Genomic DNA, 24,528 nt, shown 5'->3' with positions numbered 1-24,528 from the left:
TAGTAGTAGTCACACCAAAAGAAACACAGGCTTCTTAAGAAATAAAAATAAAAAAACCTGCTAGAAGAGATTTTCAACATGCAAGTCCCTCCAGCACGCAAGGCCCTATTCCTGCAATATTTAGTATCCGATTAGCCCCCTGCTTACCATGGAGCCCTACTGAAAGCAACATAATCTAGTGATCTAATAAGGAGGAGCTAAACCTGCATAAATTCAAACAAAAAACACAAGGTGCAAGTCTTTACCTACAAAAGCCCTTCAATTTTAATATCTCATCTCTGTCTGTGATGGTCTCTCTTACATTAAACCTTACATTAAATCAAGACTGGAAACCTTTCTGCGAGTTACACTCTAGACTGGGAGCAAGTTATGACCTGCATCAAACAGGAAATCAATGACTGCCACAATCCTCTGACATAAAAACAATCAAACAACAAGACCCAAACAACAGACCAGAGTGATGCAAGGCATCTCTGGCCAGTCAGGAACTGGCTCCAGAGAACACAGAAGTAACACGCTAGCTTACCTTGTTTACATCCAAATACTCTAACTTTGGCACTTCTGCTGTCTCTTGTTCCTCACTACTTCCTTCATCAATGTCACTGTCTTCATCCTGCGTGGAGTCTCTCTTCTGCTCTGCAGAGGAAGATTTGGGGCCCTTTTTGTCTGGTTCCATCTCCCCTGGATTCCCAGCCACGTTGGGCTTCTTTTGTTCCGCACCTTCTTCGTTGGGGAAAGTTTCTCCTGCCACGCTACAAGAAGGGCTGTCAATGCCACTGTCTCTGTTAGGAATTTTACCATTACTGCTCAGTTCTGCAGTTGAGTCTTTATTGCTAAGCTCTCTAGAGGGTTCTTTGCTCGCATTCACAGCAGTACAGTCTTCATGGCTTTTGTTATCGCCTATGCTTAGCTCTTTAATTTTCATTATGTCTGTGTTAGATAGATCCGCACTGCACGGTACGTCTGGCTCATTTTCATCTGGCTCACTTTTTTCATTTGTCGAACAGCTGCTGGAAGCTACCATGTCACAGTCACACGAGCTCGGTTGTTTGGATGAGTCCAGGCCAGGCTCCATCTTAAGAGCTAAATTTAGCTGGTTCCTTTGAAGAATATGTACAGGTTGCCTGCAGGTGAAGAGAAAGCACCCCAGTCATTCCTAATAACACTCAGAGACTTCAAAAGTGCCTCAAAAGAGACAGGGCCTGACTGTCATCTGATTCAAGCTGTATTTCTTACAGCCCCCTCATAATCCTAGGAGGCGTGCAAACGCATCACTGTAACAACATTCACCCAACAATTTCAGGTAAAAGCATACCACTCCTAGACATAAGTTTACCTGAAAAAGTACCATTAGAATCCCAGCTCTTTAATACTCCCCACGTGGCCCTGAAGAACAGTTTAGACTTAAGGTTTGTGGCAAGAAGAACAATCTTTTAAAAGAACCATTGGTTTACGGGCTTGTTTAAACAACAGCTCAGCCTCTTCAACAGAGCAAAGCCTTTCGGGCAAGTTATTTTCTGCCAGAGAGGGGACATTTCTGAAGCACAAGAATGCATTAGTTTCTATCTGAAGAGGCCTTACTAGATTCACCCAGGATATAGTACATTCTAAGACACAGTACAGTGTCTCTGTCCCTATCCCCCTCTTTCTGAAATGAATCACATAGCTCCATCAGGCAGATTTGGTCTTTGGAGAGGATTTTTATGTGTTTGTTAAAAAAGAGGATTTTTATGTGTTTGTTTGTATGTGTTTGTATACATACACACACACACACACAACCCTATTTAATATCTTTTGTATATAAAGTTTCAAGAAACAATTATATATTATGTCATTTCACAATATATTGACACTGAACTATCCCCTGCCTCCAAGAAGCAACATAACAGTAAGTCTGACATTTATTGAATCTTAGACAGAAAACTCAATTATTTTATAGCACAATTTCCTATAATGTGAAATCAATTTGATACCAAGACAACTTACCCAAAGCAGACTCTGGACTACTTACTTGTGGTAGAACACTTAAATTCATTGGACCTTCAGCTCCAAATTACAAACTAATAATCACTGAAATACATGCTTTTATAAAACACTTCTGTAGTCAGTCAAGTTTTGCACTTTCAGAAGAAAACATCCTGAGAGGAGTTTCTAACATGACAATTATAATCAACGTTTTCTCTTGTTATATTTTAAGTTAAAATTGTAAAAGAGATTAGAGAAGATCTCAAAGACATATTTACCTAATACTTTCAAATTTCTCAATGAGAGTGTTGACTCCTGCTGATATTGGTATTTCTTCCTCTCCAGGCACTAAGCTCCTTGATGCCTTGGGATCAGCTGGTAAAGGCCGAGAAGGTGCAGGTGGAATTCTTTCCTGCCCAGGTTTGAGATGTATAGGCTTAGGAGGTACTAATAAAACAGAGGGAAAAAGCACAAGGATAAATCTCCCATCTTCTTTATCCTAAACCGAGAAAAAAAATCCAAGCACGCAATGCAGAATGAAGAATATCCATTCTTTCAATTGAACGTTCTTTGTAAGTTATGCTGGTGCAGTTCCAAACTATTTCTTACACAAAAGCAGACTGCTGTACACTAAAGAAAAACGACAGTCTTCTATTTTGCATTTCTACAGTTGTATCAGATGAGCTAACGAACAGAGCGGCTCAGAAATTTACCGCTTCCTTGTTACCAAACAGGATGCACAGCTCACACTTGGTTTTTGCAAATGGGTTCACCATCTCAATCGCACGAGTTTCCCCTCCCATAACTTTTCAAGACTCTAGCACTCTGCTGAATCTCTTATACTGGGAAAAAAAAAAAAAAAAAAAAAAAAGCAAAAACAAAACAAACCACCAAAAAACAATCCCACCATGGATTTCAGTGCCTGGTATTTGCTTGGCCAAAAAACCCACAAGCAGAACATAATAGCTTTTCTTCCTCTCATTCTCCCTCCCCCATCTCTTCCGTGGTGTAGTCTTCATAAATTTCCTTCCTCTTTTAGTTCTACATTGAGTTATATACTATATAAATAAAACGCATTGTAAGAGTATATACATTCTGCTTAAGAATTCATTGGGAGGCAAATGTGCAAAGTCTAATACTGTATTAAAAAGGAAAAAAAAAAAGTAATTAAAAAAATGTATTCAGACCTTATATTGTTGCAGGGTAAATGGGTTTGGAAATACGCAAGCAGTAACCCATGGCAACAGGTTCACGTGCTGTTACAGTTTCTTACAGTGAAAGCAGCTTCACATAAGCAGACGAGGAGGTAGGAAAACCACCAGTGCAATCACTCCCATACACATGCTACTTGGAGCAGTTACTTGGAGCAAATAGCCCTTCTGATCTAGACTATCCAAAGAGTTAATAAACAAATGAGGAAACTCTACATATGAATTTTATTAAACAATGCTTTCAAGAACAATTTACTTCAAGCATTTCCAATTTTTAAATGGTCCATATGGCACATCAGCATAATGTGATTAACATTGTAATGGAGCTCTAATTAGCAACTGTTCTGAATGCAATTTCAGGGTTACTTTCTTTAGGAAGATAACTGAGGCATATGCACCCCAAAAAAGTCAACTCCTGTTGTCCCTACCCTGCAGAAAGCTGACTGTTTTAAGCTCCAGGTCAGCCTCGGCATCCTCCCTCCTCTAGCTATAGGTGGTCACTGCCTGAGGTCAGTGATGAAGAACTGCTAGAGTTTTCCAGCTCTGAGTATAGGCAGATTTAAAACTATCTACATTACTGAGGTCATGTCAGCACCAAAGAATAAAATCACATTTCCTAAGGATTTGAGCTCTAATGGGACACTTCCTATAAAATGCATGGCTTGCCCAGTGTCCAAAACCATTTGGAATTCCTGTCTTAAATTAAAGGTGTTATAATTCAATTTTGAGACCACCACCACAAAACCTGTCTTACACACAACTAACAGTTAAGCAGGAAAATTATTTACGCTCTTTAAAAAACAGTATCGTGCAGCAGACAGAGGCAATAACCTACCCTACATCTTCTATTAGGCTTTTAAGAGCTGGTAATTGGCCTGCAACTCTCAAAGGGTGAACTTCATTTTCTCTGCTGAAGTATTTCCATTAACAATAATGTACGTCATTTCTAGCCATGTAAACACTTGAAAACATTTTAAACCTTTCCTTTAAATCTTTCCTGTTAGTGAACTCCACCTGAATCACTTGAGAAATTACACTCTACAGTATATGATATGCTGTACTAAGAAGGAAGAAAAAGCGTTCCCTTCTGTTCTGAATTTTGTTATTTGCCAATGTAATTTTGAGAAACAGACACATCAGCATAGAGTCAAAATCGCTGGCTTTCTTAAATGCTACTTACAAAGCAAAATTTAAACCACAAAAGATATGTGCTGAAGAGCTGACACACAAAACCTACATTCAGAATTTTCAAGGAAACAGCCTTCAATATCACAACAGCCAGGCAGCTCTGCCTTACCTATAAACACACAGACATCTATTTATAACTCCTGGGAGAAGACAAGATAGGCTTTTCAGAAGCCACATTACATCGTTCTGTGAAAACCATTCAAACAGCATAACCAGTTTGCCCATTCCCACTCGTGAGCACATGACAAAATCCATTAAATGATAGGGCACACATTCATTACCTCTCTGTCAATTTAACAGACTTCTAAACTCAAAATCAATTTAGGCTTCTATAAAAGAAGTGAATGATAGATTTGCATGCTAAAAAGGAACAATGAGCTCAATCTGTACCTGTATCACCACAAGGACTAAATGAACAGTCACTCCTGAAAAAACAATAGATGCTGCTTTCAGCTGTGGACACAGGACCCAACGTGGGAGCTCAGCCACAACCCCCACCCTGCTCTGAAGCCGCCTTCCACGATCCCAGCCCTTGCAGGAAGCAGTGCTGCTCTGTCGTCACTCCACTTTGAACTCCCCTTCTGCCTCTCACCCTCACACTGGGGCCCGAGCACAGCAGCACGACTTGGAGGCAGCTTCCAGGGCCCTCCCTGCGCACAGACAGGTAAACTGGTGGAGAATGGGAAGAAAGGAAGCCGCAAAGAAGAGATTAGTGTTGTGGGACGTGTTCAGGTGGCGCCTGAAAGCTGAAGCCACGCACTGGAATGGCACTTCCCCAATCCTCCGCCCCTCTGAGGATTTGACGCAGCAGCCCAGTGCTATTTGGAGCAGGCAGAAACCAAGACACACAGCCCTCGTTGCAGAAGAAACAAGTGAAATAATGAGAAGCAGCGTGACGGAAATAGAAAAGGGGAAGGCAAGGTTAAATACCTGGGAGAAGTTATAGCCCAGGCTTGGCCCTGGCTTTGTAAGGCCAGGTGTCCCTCAGGGGTCCGTCCTGGGACTGGGACTGTTTCATGTCTTTATCAACGACACAATCAGTGGGACTGAGTGTGTCCTCAGCAAGTTTGAAGCTGACACCAAGCTGAGTGGTGTGGTTGATACACCAGAAGGAAGGGATGCCATCCAAAGGGACCTGGGCAGGCTGCAGAAGCAGGCCCACGTGAACATGATGAGGTTGAACATGGCCATGACAGGCGGTGCACCTGGGCTGGGCTGCAACACCAGAGGGGTGGGCAACAGGGGAGGGAGGGGACTGTCCCCCTCTGCTCTGCCCTTGTGAGGCACCACAGGGACGCCTGGACCCAGGCCTGAGACCCCAGGTCAGGAGGGATATGAGGCTGTTGGAACAGGTCCACAGGAGGGCCACAAAGATGATCAAGAGGGTGGAGCACCTCTACTGTGGAGAAAGGCTGAGAGAGCTGGGGCAGGTCAGCCTACAGAAGGGTCCAGAGAAATCTCATTGCAGCTCTTTTATACTTAAAGGGGACTTATAAAAAAGATGGAGAGCAACTTTTTGCTCAGGCAGATAACGATAGGACAAGGAGGAATGGTTTTAAACAAAAGACGGGAAATTTAGATTAGAGGTGAGGAGGAAATCACTCAGAGGGTGGTGAGGCACTGGCACAGGCTGCCCAGAGAAGCTGTGGATGCCCCAGTCCCTGGAAGTGCTCAAGGCCAGGTTGGACGAGGCCCTGGACAACCTGACATAGTGGGTGACAACTCCCACTTGTCAGGAAAAGAAGCCATTTCTAATTTACAAAGTTAATAATGGCAAAGGAAAAAAAGAAAAGCCATCTCCCAATCTTCTCTACTGTTACATGTATGCTAATTGCAGGTAATTTTAAAAACTATTTTTATTATAAAGAAATGCAATGAAATAATAAAATTGTTATTTAAATTTTATGTGAAGTGTCTTTAAGGAAGATGACTGGCACATTCACAACCAAGTCTTATAGTGATGATTTGTAGCTTTGTCTACGTTGGCTCAGTCTGAGGTAACACGTCTGATTTTCCAGTACTGGGTAACAGGTGACAGCGTCCCATCGGAATTTTGACTGGGACCTGTCAAAAAAGTGTCTGGGGAGACCAGAAAACTTGCTAGACCATGGTTCTTCCTGACTTCTCTTCTACCACAGATTGGGGTTGTCACCTATTTCACTCTGGGTCTGGCGGGACTGTGGAATTACCACAGCCCATACACTACCCATGAATGTGACTGCCTTAGCTCGTATTTCTCATTTTTAAAATACATTCATTCCATTTCGGCATTTCCTGTTGCTACACATCGTTCTTACTATAAATGGAAAACAGATCCAGGTTTAAACAATAAGCTATTCTAATACTTAAAAAAAAAAATGAGAGAGAATGAAAACAATATTTCTAAATTAAACTTTGATTTCACAGCTGCATGACGTTTAATAGCAGTAAAGGAAATATAAATCAACAAGTTAATCTGTTATTCCTGAACCAATTCTTCTTCAGGGCTTCCCCAAAATGCTATGTAACAAAGGAAAAATTAAAATAATAAAACCCTACTAGTTGTATTTGAACCTTGGAACATAAAATTACTACTTTGCCATGACTTAAAAAAGAAAGAATTAAAAGTATTACACATCATGTGTGATAGAAGCTTGCACAGTTGCTAGGAGGTCAAAGCCACTTGCCTTGGGGTTTCTGCAGAGGATGCATTTTGGCCAGTGGAGCTTTGGTCTTGGGCTTCCTTCCAGTTTGATGGATACATTGCGCTGGGCTGATATGCTGCAGCTCCCCACATGCTTCCAATGCCGGATTTGAGTCAATGTGACATTTGATTTGAAAAGGAGAACAAGGGCAACCTGAAAGGAAAAATAAAGGCAATGTTTACTTCCTTTTATTAATCCTAGCAAAAAATTTAGCTACTTCTAGAAGCATATCATTCATATTACATCCCGAGGGAAGGAGGGTAGAAAAGGAGCAAGGTACTCACTCAGAAGTTATTACAAGAAATATATGCAGTCTTAATAGTCACGTCATGCTGACTGGTAAATCAGCATGCGTTTTAGAATGTAATTAATGACTTATTTCTTTACCACTGACACCCAAAATAAAGGAATAAATACACAAGATAAAAGCCATTTCAAAAGGATTCCTCCAAACAGAGATATATACATGCCCCAGCATACAACATCACGTTGTTTGGTAAAACAAACAAAACCAAAACAAACAAAAAACACCACCTAAGTTATGGTAAATATGTCCCGTGGGAGGACAGACTGGTACATGCTCCATTCCTTCAGAGATTTAATCATTCAAGCTGCATTTTACTGCTATTTATTATTCCTTATTACATAAAATATTAACATTCCCTCTAAAGGCTCCAATCTAAAAGATCCCACTGAGATATGATCCAGTGGGAAAATAGAGAAATGCATAATTAATATGTTTGTTTGTCTTTTAATTTAGCATTCTTGATTCATTCCTGTGTGTACTGTGGAAAACCGATATATTCACTTTCACATAGGTTTTTTTGACTTGGGGTTGTTTGGTTTTATTTTTTTTTAATTTTTTTATTTTTTTTGGACATGTGGCAAGTCTACAGCTACATGAAATCCTCTAACCAGCTTTACTAGCGTGTCATAAGAAGGCATATAAAGGTTTGAAAAAGAGTGTGATTTAGGACTGCTGCATATGAACACGAGTATATATGCTATTGGCTTTCAGAAAGTCCTAAAAATGGAAGACGTATCAAATCTAGAAACATGAATGATAATCCACAAAATAATTGCAAAAAAAGCTTGACAAACATTCTTTCCACATCCCTGTTTTCAAGTGGACTAGCTGAAATGCCCAGAGCCTTCCTGGAGAGAGGTGAGCTGCACCACGTCAGGAGGATGCCCTCAGTGTAAGAACAAACCGTAGCCTTCCTGTGATGTGCTGAGGAACACGGCATTAGCTTCACAAATGCAACCTACTCGTAGCTAGATTTATATTAGGATCAAAAAAACGAAATGACAAGCACCTCCATCCACAGCAGCTAAATTATCCTGGGTTTACGCTAATGGTATTAAATCTGGACGTGACCTTTTGGGTAACGACTTTGAAATCTGAGCCTCACAGACTGCTTGGGAAGATTAGCTGATGCAGAAACTTTCACAGCAGTACACGTTAAAAAAAAAAAAAAAAAAAAAAAAAAAAGGCATAAAATATTAATTTTGCTGACAAAAATAGATTCAGATGGCACAAAACTATTTCCTGACCTCCGCCACCCAAATATACAACCCTAAATTCCTCAGAATGGCTGCCAGTTGTTGCTGTTGAAGCTTCATTAACATTTCTACCATGAAATCTGCTTTTAAGCAGATCTGAGACCAGCTATTAAAACATACTTCTGTCTGAAACCAGGAATTTATAAGCACCGGGTTTTATTCAAACAGAATTTTGCTTATCAGGAAAGTGCAGTGAAAGTAGAGTAGATTATTAGAGCATATTAATAGATTATTGCAAACAAATCAGCACGGAAGGAGCTTATGCAGATGCCTCTGGTCTGGATGCTGAGAGCCCCGTAACAGTGACGGCAGTGCCACGACGTGGCAGCTTTTAAGAGAAAGGACAGAAACGTCTTCCCTATTAACAGCAGCTCAGCACTGCAAGAAATTAAAAAAACGTGCACAAGAAAAATGCTATAATTTAAAAAAAATTAAAAGGGCAGCACACAGGAGAGGGAATAGTTTCAGCGTGTATTGACTGGTGGCTATGACTGGATGGCAATCCAGCAATCTGCTATTTTGCACACCTGCATTTTGCTCCAAGAATTACTTGCAGCAAAACCTGGAGTTGGGTAACAACCCAAGTCTTGGGGACAAGCCTTGGCACCCACAGCAGCTTGCCCCAGGCCGCCTCTATCCGTGCCTGGCTGTTTGAGTTCGTAAGCACAGCACTGGCCTCATCCCTAGGGAGTGAGGCAGCTCCAGCTCTGGCCCGAAGGACTTTGGGTTCCTGTCCGACCACTGCCACAGAAGGGAACCGTCTTCATTGGTGGCATTTTTTTTAAAGTTTCAAAAGAAACTAAAAAAAACCTTCTTTTCTGGTTCCTACTGAGATTCATCATTGTGGTTGCACAACAACACGACACCTTTCTTTCTTACAGAAATCAGGGCTACTGACTACTTGCTCCCTTTCAAGTGCAGGACTCCAGCAGACCCTATTTCGTGTCTACACTGACATCTGTTGCAACCTACTTTGGTTACTGAGAAGTGCCTTGACCCTTATTTTATAAATCCAGGTACAAGTTTTTCTCTCCTACCACACAAACCACTCAAGCACACAGCGGCAGATGCTTTCGTCTTGCCTGAAACGAGCTCCAAACTCGGCTCCAGCTGCTCCAGGACTTGTGCTCAGAAGCATCCACAGAGCAAATAATTAGCAAAGCCTGATACTACTTCCTGTTAAAAAAGACCCATGAAGGAAAAAAAAAAAGAAAATCTACTGTCTTCGAAAAATCCAGTATCGTATATCATCTTGTATGTTGCATCTACACATTACTAATGAAAATAACACTGCTGGCCACCTCCTGCCTTAGCCGTGTGTGTGCTGACAGTACCTCTGAAGAGCAAGTGGGCACAAAGCAGACAAAAAAACTGATAAGCAGTTGGAAAGCTGAGAAACCTGGAAAGCCGCAAGTGCCCTGAACACCAAACATAGTGCTGAGCCTAAATCAAAAAAAGTATGCATGGGTGAAACCACAGAAATGGGTTTCATTCTTTTTTCTTTAATTTAAGCCAAGTTGGTTCCCTCTGTTCATCTCTGACGTGGCCCCTAAGGGCTGCTTTTTGCACACCAGACAAAAATCCACTTTCCTTACATATTTTTTCAAGCACTATAAAACGATCTGTGAAAACAAGATTTACTGGGTTGTTTCCCGTGGAGTTCTCCGAAAGCACAGCCCACGGGCTGCTGGGGTGCTCCTAGGGATGAAAGGGACAGCAGCCCGACGCAGGAGCAACGCGGGTAGCCCCCGGCTGTGTGGCTGTCTGCCGCCAGACGCTCCAGTGGGGGGAGAGGGCGAAGAGACCCCTCGCTTGTCCTGCTGTCCCCAAAACGCTGCCGATGGCAAACCACCACTCCCCCAGTGTCCAGCTGCCCCCTGCCACGAGATGCCCGGGGACCTGTGACAGCCCCAAGCGCAGGGCACAAAAAACCTGACCGTGCGCTTCCAAACAACCCAAATTTGGCCCCAAAGCCTCAGCCATGCTGTGCCCAGTCCTGGCGTCTCTAACGTGTTTGTGTGCAAGTACTTGGTGGCTGATTTGTAATTTTACTTGCATGAACAACGCTGCTGACAATTTCCCACTTCAAAACCAACCCAAGCAGAAAATGACACAGGCTGTGCTTCCCAGAGATAACGCCTTGATTCTCAAGAAAAAAATAATAATTCACAGTGTATTTTAATTCTCCTTCTCCAAAAAAAGTTTTGTAGGACGAAAAGATACTTCTGGGTGAAAATGATCGGTTTCCTGGAGTGCTGTGACGCCAGCAGCAAGAGCCAGGAAGGGCAGGGCAGCGGCTGCTTGCAGCTCCTGCAGCGGGCAGGGGGCTGGCACCACGCGTCCCAGCGTGCTGCTGCTGCTCGGGGGCTTCTCGCCCAGTCCTCGTGCTGCCCCGGAGAGCTCGGTGGCGTCCAGCTGAAAGCAGGGGAGCTGCGACCTCAGCCAGCAGCCCCCAGCTCTCCCAGGCGAGGCACGGGGAAGGAGCAAGTGTTAGAAGGGATGTCAGGTGCTGGACTTACGGAGGAAGGCTCTGCAGACTGAGCACACCAGAAAGGCACTGATAAACAACACCCTACTTTAAAAGTTCGCCTTCACTGAGAATTAATACCTTGGGGGGGGGGGGGGGGGTCCAGACATCCAGAAAGACAAATGTGCCTTGGTTCCAGACTCCAATGTCATTCTGTAAAACGAAGCCTGCTCCAGCCCCTGCCGTGCCCACAGCACCCAAGCACAGTGACCAGAGCTGCTCCTGGGCACACCCCGAGGCAAACCAAACCCTGCTGCTGCCACAGCCCGGCGGTGGGCCCAGCTTAGGCAGTGGGCACAGCTCCCTGGGAAGGGCTGGCAGGAAGGCAGAGCTGCTCTGGGGGTCCCAGAGGGGACCCTGCAGTGCCCTGGCTGCCCCACAGCCCCAGCCATTGCTCCCGAAGCACCTCCCTGACAGGTCGACGGAAGAGAAAATGGTCTTGGCAGTGACTGCAAGGGCTTCCTGGGGCTGCTGTGGTCATCCACTGAGATCGCCCACTGAGATCCGACTGAAAACTGACTGCAGGAAAAAACACGAAGACAAAGCAGAACGAATGTGATGGCAACAGGGGGCTCTGCAGCTAACGGGGGTCTGGACAACTGCCCAGCACCGAGCATATTTAATAACAGTAATAATAATGATAAATAATAATAATGGTAACGATAACACAACAGCTCTCAGTTGTTAACCTCTAGAGTTATTTTGAAAACTGCTCTCCTTATCTAGGCGTCTTACTCTTGGCCCTTCCCAAAGCCTGGCTACAAACCAAGCCCAGGGGACGTACCTCTAACCTCCTCTAGCAGTTGTCATTGTTCCCAGTTCAAGCATCTCTGTTTTCAACTGAGCCACCCACTCGGGCATTCCCTGGCGCTGTCTCCAACAGTGAACCTCTCTCTCTCTCTCTTTCTTTGTCCCTTCCTCCTTCAGCAAAAGCCTTTCAAGGAGAAGAGGCTGGTGTTGTTCTTAAGGCAGAAACCCACCGCTAGAAAGCAAAGTGCTTCAAGGGCAGAGCTAATGCGTGCCTCTGAATGAGAAAACCCTGCTAAGAGGAACTCTGCCACAAATTAAAAGGTGCTGATTATGCCTTCCCTGTGTCAGCAGGAACCTGTCGAGTGGGCTAACACTTTGTCCTTTGTGCCCAGGCAGCGTTACAGACACAGCTGTGTAAGGACTTGCTCAAAGCACTCGCCGCACTGTATGGAAACGCAGCCCTTTGAGCCTTCGGTACAACACACTGTAAAGAAACTGGTCCTGCAAACCAAAAAAAAAAAAAAAGACGTCCTCTCTAGCAAGGGCAGAGCACTACCCTGCCTCTTACAGCCAGTTCCAAAATGCCCAACACCGTCCCCAAAGTGCTCCCAGCCCCAAAGCCTGCCCCTACGAAGCTTTTCCTCCCCTCTCCAACTTCATGCGGTGCCCTGCCCCAGACCAGCTCCTGCTGAGCCTTTCCCCACGCTGCCATCCGGCATGCCCCTCCTTTCCCTGGTGCTAAACTCCAGCATCCTCCTCAAACCCACCCAAAGCCCCCTCTCTCTGCCCCTGCCCAGGACCCATGCACCAGGCCAGCAGAGCCTCGCAGTGCCGAAGCACGGCTGGCAGCCACGCCGCAGGGCCACGTGTGCCCTTCTGGCAAGCTCGGTGACTCCATCACGGCTATTTCTTTTGCCACCTATTCGTCTGGCATGCCAGAAAGTAAAAAGAGTGACAGCAAAGCTCTCACTGAAAGCTTGCAGAAACAGAAACAAACAAGACGACACCGTGTTTGAAAGCAGGCAAGAATTTGGCATGGATTGCAGTTTTCTATCAAGATAGAGACAGATCACTTACTTGTATTTGAGCAGAGACACCCACATTTTTCTTACTTGCTCAGCCTATGGGACAACCAAAAAAAGGGAGAAGGGTTCCTTCTGCAGCTCTCATTTCACGGCTTCCCATGCCATGCTCACAGGAACTGGCTTCCCCATCCCACGGCCTCCGACCGCTGTGGTGAGGTGACTCAAAGCACACAGACGTGGCAGGCGCGGGCCGAGGAGCTTTACTGGGCACGAGTTAAAGGAGATTGCGGCCAGCCTGCAGGAACGGGCTCCTTGGTTTTAGGTTTCATACGTGTCTGAAACACAGCACGCAGGATGCAGATGTCGTGGAATCCTCAATCTTTCTAAGTAGAAAACAAGACAAAGCCACGTCTCCTTCAAAGGCTTTCTGTTTAGGTACAGTTCAGTACCAAGGCAAGCGTGGCTGAGCGCAGTAACATGCCACGGAAACCCAGAAATCCCGCTTCTCAGCCCTGAAACTCTGAGGCGGCTTCTCTGCTTGGATGGCACGGCGGCACTGCCCCAGGAGCACTCACACGTAACTTCCCCAGAAGGGTTGAATGAGGTGTCTGAAGAGCTTTCTGACCACAAAGGCATTACATCTGCTGGGAAACTGCCCGCAGAAATGACAGGGAATGTAAGGCAGCAGGGACAGAGATGGTTCAAAGACTTTCCCAAGTCCTGAAAATTTTCAGCCCTCTCTCTCCCCCTTTCTGTGGTCCCAGCTCCTCCAGCAGAGCCCTATCTTGGGAAATGATACGCTGTGTCCTTATGGGGGAAGCACGGAGTTCGTAAACCACACCAAATTGTTCAGTGTCTGAGGAGGGCTGTGAGAAATCTGGTAGATTCGGTTCAACTTACAACCACACAGCAATATACCCAGAAGAAAGTCGATCTTCTCCCAGAAGGAACAAACCAGCTAAAATAAACAAAATTTGTGCATATAAAGCACAGGAAGGACCAATAATCCCCAGACCTGTATTGCCACAGCATTTCTGCTCTGGGATTTGGCAGACTTCTCTTGCTCTGACAACTTTTAAATGCCTTAGGTGAGGACAGTTCCTTGAGCAGACATTTCTGTAGCATCCTGAGGGTCACAACTGAACATCACTGTCACACGTCACAAATTTACACGGAGATTTCCCACCTTCAACATAATCAGATTGTTTTAAAGCAAATTACTGCATGCTAACCCAAATAATTCAAGGCTGTGCTTCACTGGCACTGGCATGCAGTTTATGCTCCTTGCCTTTCATCATCTGAATCCAAATAGACATTTCTGAGGAATCAGTTTTTAGCTCTGACTTTTTGTTGTTCTCTAAAGCACTTCCAAAGGCCAACTGTTGTAGGAGTATCAGTCCTAAAACTAACTCACCAAGCAGAGCTACAGTACACGCTCATCCTGAAGATCCACAAATGCAGGTAGGTATGAAATTCATTGAAATTGATGGTACTTGTCTGGCCACTGAGTATTTTATTATTCTCTTCAGGAAAGGATAAGATTTCAGTGTTGATTTCTAACCTTTTCCAGTGCTTCTCTGTTTCTACAAGCTCATTTCAGTACCGTCACCCTATCTCTCATTACAGTGCTGTTTTTATTTCCAACAGTGAATCCAGGTGCCCGTGCAATGCCACTTGAGACCTCTTCCTCTGGGACATTTCACACCTGATGACACAGCCAGGGATTCCTCCACAACTGCTTTAAAGAAACCATCAGAATTAGCTTTTCAACAGACTTTATCACTCATCACATCAAAATACTTCTCATCCCACTCTCCCCTGGCCTGACAGGGCACTACAGCACCGCACTCATTTTGCTTTCTGTACGTAAGTTAAGAAAACCTCACTGCCCAGACCCAAATTTGACCAGCAAGAATGAGCACTCAGGGAGAGTGCAGCACAGCTGGGCACAGCGTCTCCTCCCACAGACACCTATCCGGTACTGACTATAGACATGATTCTCACAGGTAAGTGTTTGCTCTGCTTTTATATTTACATTTCATAAATTATATTTCTATACGTCAGGAGAAAATTTTCAAATGACAGAAATAAGGAGCTGCATATATAATTCTTTATTACGGCACTTCTCCAGGTAGGGGCGTACAACAAATCCCTGCTGCTATCTTCACTCTCACTATGTGACAAGGAAAAGAAGAGGCAGAAGCACAAGCATATCTCAGACATACAGCTGCTGGGAAGTCCTTACACACAGCCCCACAGTGGGGAAAGGAAAAGAGGAGACAACAGAACCCACCAGGCACTCATTGATAGTTTGGGGCTTTTTCTGTCGCTCTGAATACAACTGGCCGTCATCCCGTCTGCAGCCAGCTCAACGCCAGGGCTCTTCAAGGACTGTCTGGGTATTTCACATGCACACCACAGCAGAAGGACAATATCTGCCGGGGTGTAACAGAATCGAGTCGACTCACAGCAGACAGAAACTTTAAACTACTTTCCAGGACAAGTAAGCTGAATCTATCATTAACCACGTGGAAGGCCGTTTTTCACTAGCAGAAAAGCAGTAGTTTTATAGCGGCTGCCAAGCCAACCCTCCCCGAAGAGGAGACCAAGGGAGAAAACCAGCGGGGAAAAGGGAGCAGGGCTGGTTCCTGACACCGGCGATTAAAAGAGGCTGCAGGAATGGAAGTAGTGACCAGAGAAACCATGCTGAGAATAGCCATAAACAGAATAAAAATATGCTTGCTTAAAAGGAAAATAAGAAAGAAACCAAAGCAAGGCACCACAGAGTACATTCCCCTGTCAGAAATAACAATAGGCATGATAAAACCCAAACACAAAAATATTTTCTTTTCCTGTATGAAACAGGATGCGGTATCGCAGTTCGCAGTTGCTTACCTTGGTCTTCTGAAGTTACCAGCAACACGAAAACCACGTTGCTGTCCTTTTAATCCCAGCCCCGTCCCGTTGCATACGTGGGGGCAGCGAGGAAGCTGCAGGACCCTGCCCGGTGCCGACCTCCCCTCCTGCAGGGGCCCAGCCAAACCTCCCCGCAGGACGGCCCCGGCCTCAGCCTCCAGCCCCGCAGCTCCTAACCACGCAGCGGCGTTATCCAAGCACTGCCCATGGGCAACAAACTCCAAATGCAATCAGATCTCGGCTAGCAAACTGCTGGGTGAATTGAACTTGGATGCTGCTGGAGTTCAGGTGGAGGCTGGTGGGTTCTTTGGTTTGTGTGGGGGGCTTTTCTAGGCAGTCGTGTTCTCTGGTGTGGCTTATTTCAAGTACCTTAGCTTCTAGCTCTGATTTCTGTTCCTGCATCTGTAACCCTGCCACCTGGGCTATTACAACCATAGCACACCGAATGACCTGACTGATGCAACAGGAAAATGGGTACTTCTCAGCCTTAGCTAAGCAGTGACCATTAAGCTCTTTGCCACTCTTTTGGGACAAATGTGTCCTCAGATAATTCTTTACAATTCTACTTACATTGTATGCCTCCAGGGAGTATCACTCACCCTTGCTTTTGTCTCCATAGCTGGTGACAAAGGTGGCTGCTCGTAACTTCTGCAGTGTGACAGCATTTCCACCGCATTTCAGAATCTGTACGCATCTTACCAGGTCTGATTTCCAACTTTTGGCCATGCAATTTTAAAGTTAAATTCCTGTAAGGAATACAGGAAACAGCTTTTCCATTTTAAAAATGTTTAATTTTTAACACAAGTGTTGGAGACTACTCAGTCAATTCTCAAGCCTGGCCACAGTTTTGCAAAATCTACACTCAGGCATATAGAAAGTAACATGGCAGGATAAATCTCCACGGCTGGAAGGCAGTATTATGAACTTCTTGTGATTTATCAAAGCAAAAAGGAAAGGCTAATACAAACTCTCTCTTCTCAAGGAAGTATTTGCCTGACTTTTCCCTCTGAATGGCTTAATTGAATTACTCTAGGCCAAAAGGATAGGCACAGTAACTTTCTGTGACACCAACATCAAAGGAAAAAGAAGAAAAAAACCTGACTCTTCCATCTAGTGAAGAAAGCAGGTTAACTGATGTAAAGTTTGCAGCATAAAGAGTGACAAAGGCAAGGAGAGGCAACCCGGGGCAGATGTCAGCTAGAGTGACACTGCATGGGACAAAAGCCCTACCAGGGACAGCACACGCCGGGGACTTCAGGCAGGCAGCAGGGATGGCAAGCAACATCCCTCCACAACACAGAAGGAGGCAAGAAGTGAAGAGCAGCCAGGCTCATCTCTTCAGTGCGCACAAGTCTTGTTTTTCTCTCCTGAACCATGACACAAGGTGTGTAAATTCAGTACTAGATTTCAGACTTAATTCCTGTAGCAGGCGAGGTCCAGATGGCCCAGTTCAGCTCAAGGCATTGCAGGGGCCCACTTCAGGCGGGGAACGGACAACTGGATTTTTGTTCATGTATTTCATTGCAAGTATAATGAAACACATAAGTCATTAATTCATAACGCCTCATTCCACTTCTTCTCTTCTGCAAGAAGATGGAAGATAATGCTCTCCTCTCCCCAGTTTATTCCCAATCCCATACTACAATAATATTCCCTCACACCACCACTGCGATCTGCAGCAGCATTTCAGCTTACCTTTCCCTGCCCCTTCCTCTTTCACAGTCCCAAACACACTTCTCATCCCACCTTTTTCTGGCTGTTAGCTCATTCTAGCTCCAGTCTCCAGCGTTAGCCTGGCTGTTTTTTATACAGCCCTGGGATGGTTGCCCTGGGACCCCCAGTCCCTCGGAGGTACTGCCCCACACACCACTGCCTTTGGCTCCCGTCCGCAGCGCCAGGTGTTGGCTGGAAGGTCACCAAGGGTGAAGCACAGGACGTAGCTGCAATTCCAAGTTCATTTTCACCACGGATTTCCTAAGCTAAAGCTACCGTTTCATCATTCTGCCCATCTCCGAGCCCGCACTGATCCCAGGTGCCTAGAGCACGGCCCCTCTCCTGGCAGGAGGTGCTGACCCCTGACAGAGGAAGGCGGGCAGAGCAACCCAGCGCTCCCGAGACCTTACCAGATGAACACAGAGCATGCTTCTCCTTGACAGCTAACAGGTTTTTCGTTATGATGAAAGAGTCCTGATTTACAATTACACTGATCATGCAAATCAAAGAGCAGATTTCAAGTTAATAACACTCCCAGGACTTCACACCTGTCCTGCCTGAACACAGGAGACGCAACGCCAGAGCAATCCATCACTGTACAAATCTGAAGAGATTTTACACAGGTTAGACACAAACAAATTATCCCAGCCAAAGCATTTCGGTTTGTTCCTCTCAGATTACCTGCATCTGTGTGATTTACTGTCTCGGGGATTCTCTTCCTAGAACAAAGAGAAAGATGGCAGATCTGCAGCTCCCAGCACTATTTATACAGTGGGAAGGAAAAACAGAGGGAGAAGTGTTACACTGCCCACCCTCCAGTGATTTACAAGACTAATACAGAAGCTCGAGAACAGCCAGACACTACTCACTACCATCAAGACTCCAGCCTTCTTTTAACACTGTGCCACCGAAAAGGGCTTCACGTATTTCTTCAGAGACTATAATCTTACTACATTTTTTACTAATGACAAAAGCACCATGCAGGACTCTTTCACACTGCTCTGCTGATGTGCTTGTGAATCTTTTTAATGGCACACACTACAATGAGCAAACTCTCATTTAGCCAATAAGGAGAGTAAAAATTATCCTTTGCTTAAGATTTAATGACAGCGTAATGCATCTCCAACAGTGTCCCAATTAACTGGCTTTTTTTTTTTAATCCTGAAATGTTTTATTGGTTTTAGTAAACCAATAATTATCTTCTGCTCATTCAGAAGCCTATTTAGGTACTAAATAAAAGTTGGTAAAACAGAGCTCAGGTTTTTGCTAGAGAACTATGCTTTACCAGGCAGGGCTAGCTCTTCTCCATTAGCATAAGGTGTGGCCACTTTGTGCTAAAGAATTTAAGAAATGTCAGCCTCATTACTGAAAAGCGTAAAGAGCATTCTTAAACTGATATGCTATTTTGGTAGCAGATCTGCTCACTGCAAAATACAGAACAATTTCACAGTAATGTATGTCCAGTAGTTCATGAGAGTCATTAAAGGAGAACATTTTTCAGCTCTTACTGCTGCTTGGTAACTCTATTTGAAATATACTACCTTTACAGAAAACGACAGGGTCGTGGAGTCTTTGAGGTACCTCAAACAAAGTCATCATACTTGGCTGCTACACATTTGACAGCTAAAACACTTAGGTAGCCCTTTGAGATTGAGTACTAAATAAGGGCATTGCCCTCACAGGTACTACTGGAGCAAATGTATCTGAGCCAGACTTTACCTAACCCTTAAGAAGCAGTGCAGCCACCACTGTGGAAGCCTCGGAGAGGTCCAGCCACCGGGGTCCGGGATGTCACCTTTTGGAGACTCTGGGCAGCCCTCAATGGTGACCAAAGGTCCAGGCTCCACTGCCTCGATTTCTCAGCCAGTGGGATCAGCAAACCTCTAGCCATGTCTGCAAATGCTGCAGCTCCCTCCCCTGTTTGCGGGAAGACAACTCTTGCACAGAAGACCTGTTGGTTGTGTGAACATTTTGTTCATTAGTATCTCATAAGAAATGTTTCATTGTGGCTGCTTTAGGCCTCCATGGGGACTTTAACCAGAATAAACATACTGATATACTGATCCATCAGCTGGCAAGCCCCCAGGAGCAGAGGTGTCTTTTCTTCAGGGCTCGCCACAGGCTGGCCTGCCCCCACTGCTGAACTGCTTGCTCATTTTGTACAGCAGAGCCTGATTTTTCTCAGTTCCTACCCAACGACACATGACAAGATAAACAACATTAGGCGCGCCTATCTCACCTCAGGTACACTGAGAAACCCTCAATGTACACATGGAAGCAAAGTGGTTGATAAGGCACCGCTTCCCGCAACAAGGCTCATCCCAAACCCCCACTGAACTGACGCAGCGGCACTCCTGCAGCAAATACAAGAGATTAGAGAAAGCAGCCCTTACCACCACCACGCAGCCTCAGGCTCTGCACTCTGCTTCCACCAGAGGCCAGCCCCGCAGACACAGACTACTCCGAAGGCACGTTGCACCAGGCACTCCTGATGTCAAGCTCAACACTGCTCCCCTTTCCAAGGAGGTACGCAAGCGGATCCTGCACTTTCCAAATGGAGCAACTGAGCGTAAAGTGTTACTTTGCTTGCACTTGCATCTTCTTGGCCTAAATAAGTGCTTTTTTACACCATGACCTACTGTCTCTAAGGATTCGAGCACAAGCAGGATTAAGAACCCAGAGAGGTTAAAGGTGTTCCACCAAAACAAGGCAGGGATAAATAAATTGGAAGAGAGTGAAAGCCACTGAACTGGCTCCAGTATTTTGGATCCCAGAGCAGACAGGATAGTATAAAGCACCCTTTATATTTATCTCACCCTGGCAAGCACCAAAGAAAGTTAACACCAACTCAAAGGCCTGTAACATGGACTACAGAAAAAAGCTACAGTAAAAAGATCTATTGTTGGTTTTCCCAACAAAACTCTAGTTAATTTACTGTATCTGTAGCAACCATTTCATTTCTCCTGTTATTTATAACCACATTTTCATCAAATCCATAGCTACAAGCCATAAGGACATGCTGTAAATCACAAACACTAAAATCATTGTGACTTACTGCTAAATCTTTGTTCTAAAGAAAAAGCACATCATAAATGATCTCAAATTGGATTACAGCTGTGCTAGTAATGATTTTAAAGAAATATACATGTATATACATGTTGCAATTTCAGAATCAGAGCATTACCACAAATGTGTATTCAAATTAATACCACAGAAACAATTTACATTTTCTCTTGCTTACTGCTAGTCTTCAATGCTGAAATAAACTAAGAAAGAGTCTGGTCTATCATTACAAGAAATGTAACTGGCAACTACCATTTTCATATATAAGCGTATAGATGTTAAGGATAATTATAAACTATGTTAGTTGCTCAGGATATGTCTAAACAGTTGTGTTTAAAATTATATTGCATAAAGTAGCATTTATTGTATGGCAGTCATTGTTTCAATAATTAGTGGTTTTCATGAAATTTCTGCCTCATTATTCCATATTGTCCTTTTATTGATGGAGAACACTCAATGTGTGCAATGTATGCTTGCTGGCAAAGCTGCATTATTAAGGAGAGAGGATGCCTGGAAACAATGGACTGACTTGAGAATAAAATTGATTACAGAAACTCAGAAGCTGTTAAGAAAAATACAGAGTTTTTTGTTGTTGTTGTTGTTTGTTTTTTTCAAATTTTCTTCTACTATGAAAAAAGATAATTGCAAGTTTAGTTCAGGTAATGAATGACTTGCAATGAGTTTATAATTCTGATCTCTTATATTCCTCAACAGTCAAAGTATGATTTATTTATATCGTCACAGTTGTATCAATTCCTTAGGAGGGGTTATGGGTAAATGTCTTTTGTTGCTGTTGTGTTGTTTCTTAATCAGCTGTATTATCTTCTATAGGCTCCGGTTAGCCTAAACTGCTGCAAATATCACATCACAAGGAAAAACACCTTTGAATGAGCCACGTTTTAGAACCATAATTTCACACCTAAGGTGAACAAACAAGCCAGCATCAAGCAATAGACAGTAACATATACTGTACCCCTTCAAATGCCACACCTCTCCAAATTCCACACCTTCTGCTTCCTTAGAGGCACACTGCTCAGCATCAGCGAGACCTCAAAATCCCTTCACAGAACAGCAGTAATAATAAGAAAGAGGAAACAGCCCACAGGGAACTGCAATGACGCCCGATGATGGCCTGGCATTTGCTCCAGCGCAGCCTGCTCCCCCAGCCCCAGAAGCAGAGGAGGCCGGCCTGCGGCACGGCTGCTCACCCAGCACTGCCCAGTGCCACCAGAGGTCTGTGTGGAAAAAAAAAAAAAACACATGAAAAACACGTTTCTTGTCACCAAAGCTTGTAAATAAACTGGGGCCAACTAGAGAAGCCCAGAGATCAGGCTTCACCCCCCGTCTCCAAATCCAGCCTCCATAAACTCACGCCCACTGCACTGACGACGTCCTTCCACCTCCTGTGCTAGGCAGGGACAATTCTCTCTGCAGAAAGCCAAGAAGGAAGGGGACAGCCACCAAGAAGAGTCCCACGGGTTAAATGGACATGGTTGGCTCTCCTGTCAGAGCTCCCTTACCCGAGCTGCCCGCAGTCCCGCAGCCACGGCAGACCTCATGGTGACGAACCACCAGTTCCACACTCGTTCAGCTGAAGCCATGCTCCAGGATGGAAAAGCTCTGGGAGGGTACTGGTATGGGCTGGGACAGAGGAAAGACCATCACCACCAAGCAAAATAATTGGTTTGAGGTGGTTTTTAATTTAAGAGCTCATTTGCACTAATGATCACGAAGAGCTTGAACCACCTATCCTGCATTTTGTTCATTGAAGGACGCATGGTCACTGACAAAGCAACTGGAAAAAAATAGAGACAAACGGAAAAAATCCCAGTTAATGTCTCTGATTTTCCAGTCACAGATGAGAGGGGATTTATGCCCATCCTCTAAACCACAGTGCTTCAGAAAGAAAACAAAGAGGGCATCCAGGGCTCTGCCATATTCTTCAGGTCAGTGTGATCTGCGGAAGGCTCCTTACCAAGGGTCACTGAGGGCGATTTCCCAACTGACTGTTCAGAGATGCTGTAGCCATATTTTCTCCTCACCACAAACAGCCACCTGTGGCTCTCCCGCTGCACAAAAGGGCACGGTGACTTTGCTTTTCTCCTAACTTACAGGCTCTTCTTCCCTACAGCGCAGGTCTGACAAACACAAAGGGCTTTCCTTCCTCCCCTCTCCTCTAACACCAGGGTTTTGCTTGTTTTCCAGGACAGAGCCTGAAGGCCCACCCTGACCCCACGGCATCAGCCTACACCACGAGCCAGCCCTGAGGCAGCTGCAGCCCCGCACTGCTCCTCACCCAGACAGCTGCCTCTGGGATCATCTCCTGATGTGGGCCCCAACCATCACGGCCTGCAGCTTCGGGACAGAGCTCTCCGTGGCAGTGCACAAATCCCAGGACAAATTCACTCTCTGGAGTTAACCCTTTTGGGCATCTCCGCCTCCAGGTATAAAACGGGAAAAGTAATACGGCTTCACCCAAGGTAAGCATTATGGAAATAAACACAACAGGCTTATCTTAAGAGAATGGCACGGAGCACAAGATCTACAATAGAGAAAAACTAAATTCATCTACCGTCTCCTGGAACAAGGATACGGATTGGAAAAGGAAAAGAGAAGTGTGACTGACTTAGGTGTGACACACACACACTGTTAGCGAACAGTTATATTCATCTACCCTAACAAGTGGTAATTAGTAGATTTCAATACGTGCTTTGGTAAACTTAGAATTCTTTAAATATCTAAAACCACTAAATAATATCAGAATTTTAGCATGCGTAGTACACACATGTACTTCTCAAAGTAAGTGACCCAGCCCCAGAGGTTCCCCAGATACTTCAGTTCAGTGCCTTCATTTGGCGACAGAACTGCAGCGGCCAGAATCACAGAATCATTAAGGTTGGAAAGACCTCCAAGATCGTCTCGTTAGGTTACAGCTAAAACAAGAAATTCATTCTAACTGTGAAAACTACATAAAGGTGTGTTGTTTTGTGTTGTTTTTTTTTTTTTTGTTTGTTTGTTTGTTTTGTTTTGTTTTGTTTTTTTTAATATCAACTTTTCAATTCCATTTATCACATTCTAAAGTGCATTATAAGCTTGTGCTTCTCCTTCTTTAAGGATTACATACTTTTTATTTCATAACATTTCAGAATTACAAATATAAAAGCTATAGGCATAACACTAAGTTAGCTTCTGTGAATACAGAACTTAAATTGGAATTATATTTAAGGGCATAAAATCCCAATTAATTCAGTGATATGTTGGAGACAAATTATAACATTGAATTAAAATTACCGGGTTTTGGCTTTTGGAAAAAAATATAATTTTTAAACATTTAAAAAAAAATCACCTGAAAGGCCAATTGCAGGACTCATAAACATCTGCATATGAAGTAACAAGGCTGCCAAATCAAGTAGCTTTGGTGTTCAAAGAGGATGCAAAGGAGTCGATTAATCCCCACCATCTGGCCTTCAAGGCCAGGGAACAGTGGGGGCAGGAGCTCTGCTCTCCCCAGGGAGGCATCCTGCCTCGCGAGACCGTCACCATTATCAGTTACACCACACCACAGGCGTTCCAGGACATTTCACAGATGGGTAAAAGGCTAGAAGCCCTGCCCTTGGGAATGAAAACCTACTAGGACAGGGAAAAGCCATACAAGAAGGACTGTCATAAGCCTTTTTCAGCATGCCCCAACACACTGCACACACATTGCAACCCAACCCCGTGGCCCATTTGCAGCAGTAAGCGCAGAGGCATGGTGAGGACACTTGTTCCTACCTTGGCTGACTCATTGTGCAATACTTAAAGAGCTTGTGCTGTGCTGGGAAGCAAGAAATGGATCCACACACAAGGACTTGACCCCGCAGTCCTCCTTGTGATCAGCAGTCAGCAGTGACAACAGGGAGAATGTGGAGCAAAGGGGTCGA

The 24,528-nt window shown here is 44.6% G+C and overlaps 1 protein-coding gene across 1 annotated transcript in view; it reads right to left on the bottom strand.

Annotated features, from left to right (window-relative positions):
- Positions 1-24,528, bottom strand: part of FGD3 (FYVE, RhoGEF and PH domain containing 3) — a gene marked incomplete at its 5' end in the record, with an annotated part of 109,560 nt that overhangs the window by 45,531 nt on the left and 39,501 nt on the right. The window contains 3 exons of the mRNA XM_084292619.1: positions 527-1,124; positions 2,244-2,412; positions 7,031-7,201. Coding sequence (XP_084148745.1) covers positions 527-1,124; positions 2,244-2,412; positions 7,031-7,201 — 938 coding nt within the window. The remainder of the gene's footprint in view (positions 1-526; positions 1,125-2,243; positions 2,413-7,030; positions 7,202-24,528) is intronic.

This window comes from Netta rufina (assembly GCF_964035555.1).
Source record: "Netta rufina genome assembly, chromosome: 10".
Classification (NCBI taxonomy): domain Eukaryota; kingdom Metazoa; phylum Chordata; class Aves; order Anseriformes; family Anatidae; genus Netta; species Netta rufina.
Note: the sequence above shows the minus strand (reverse complement) of the source record. Positions and strands in the feature narration are given on the sequence as shown.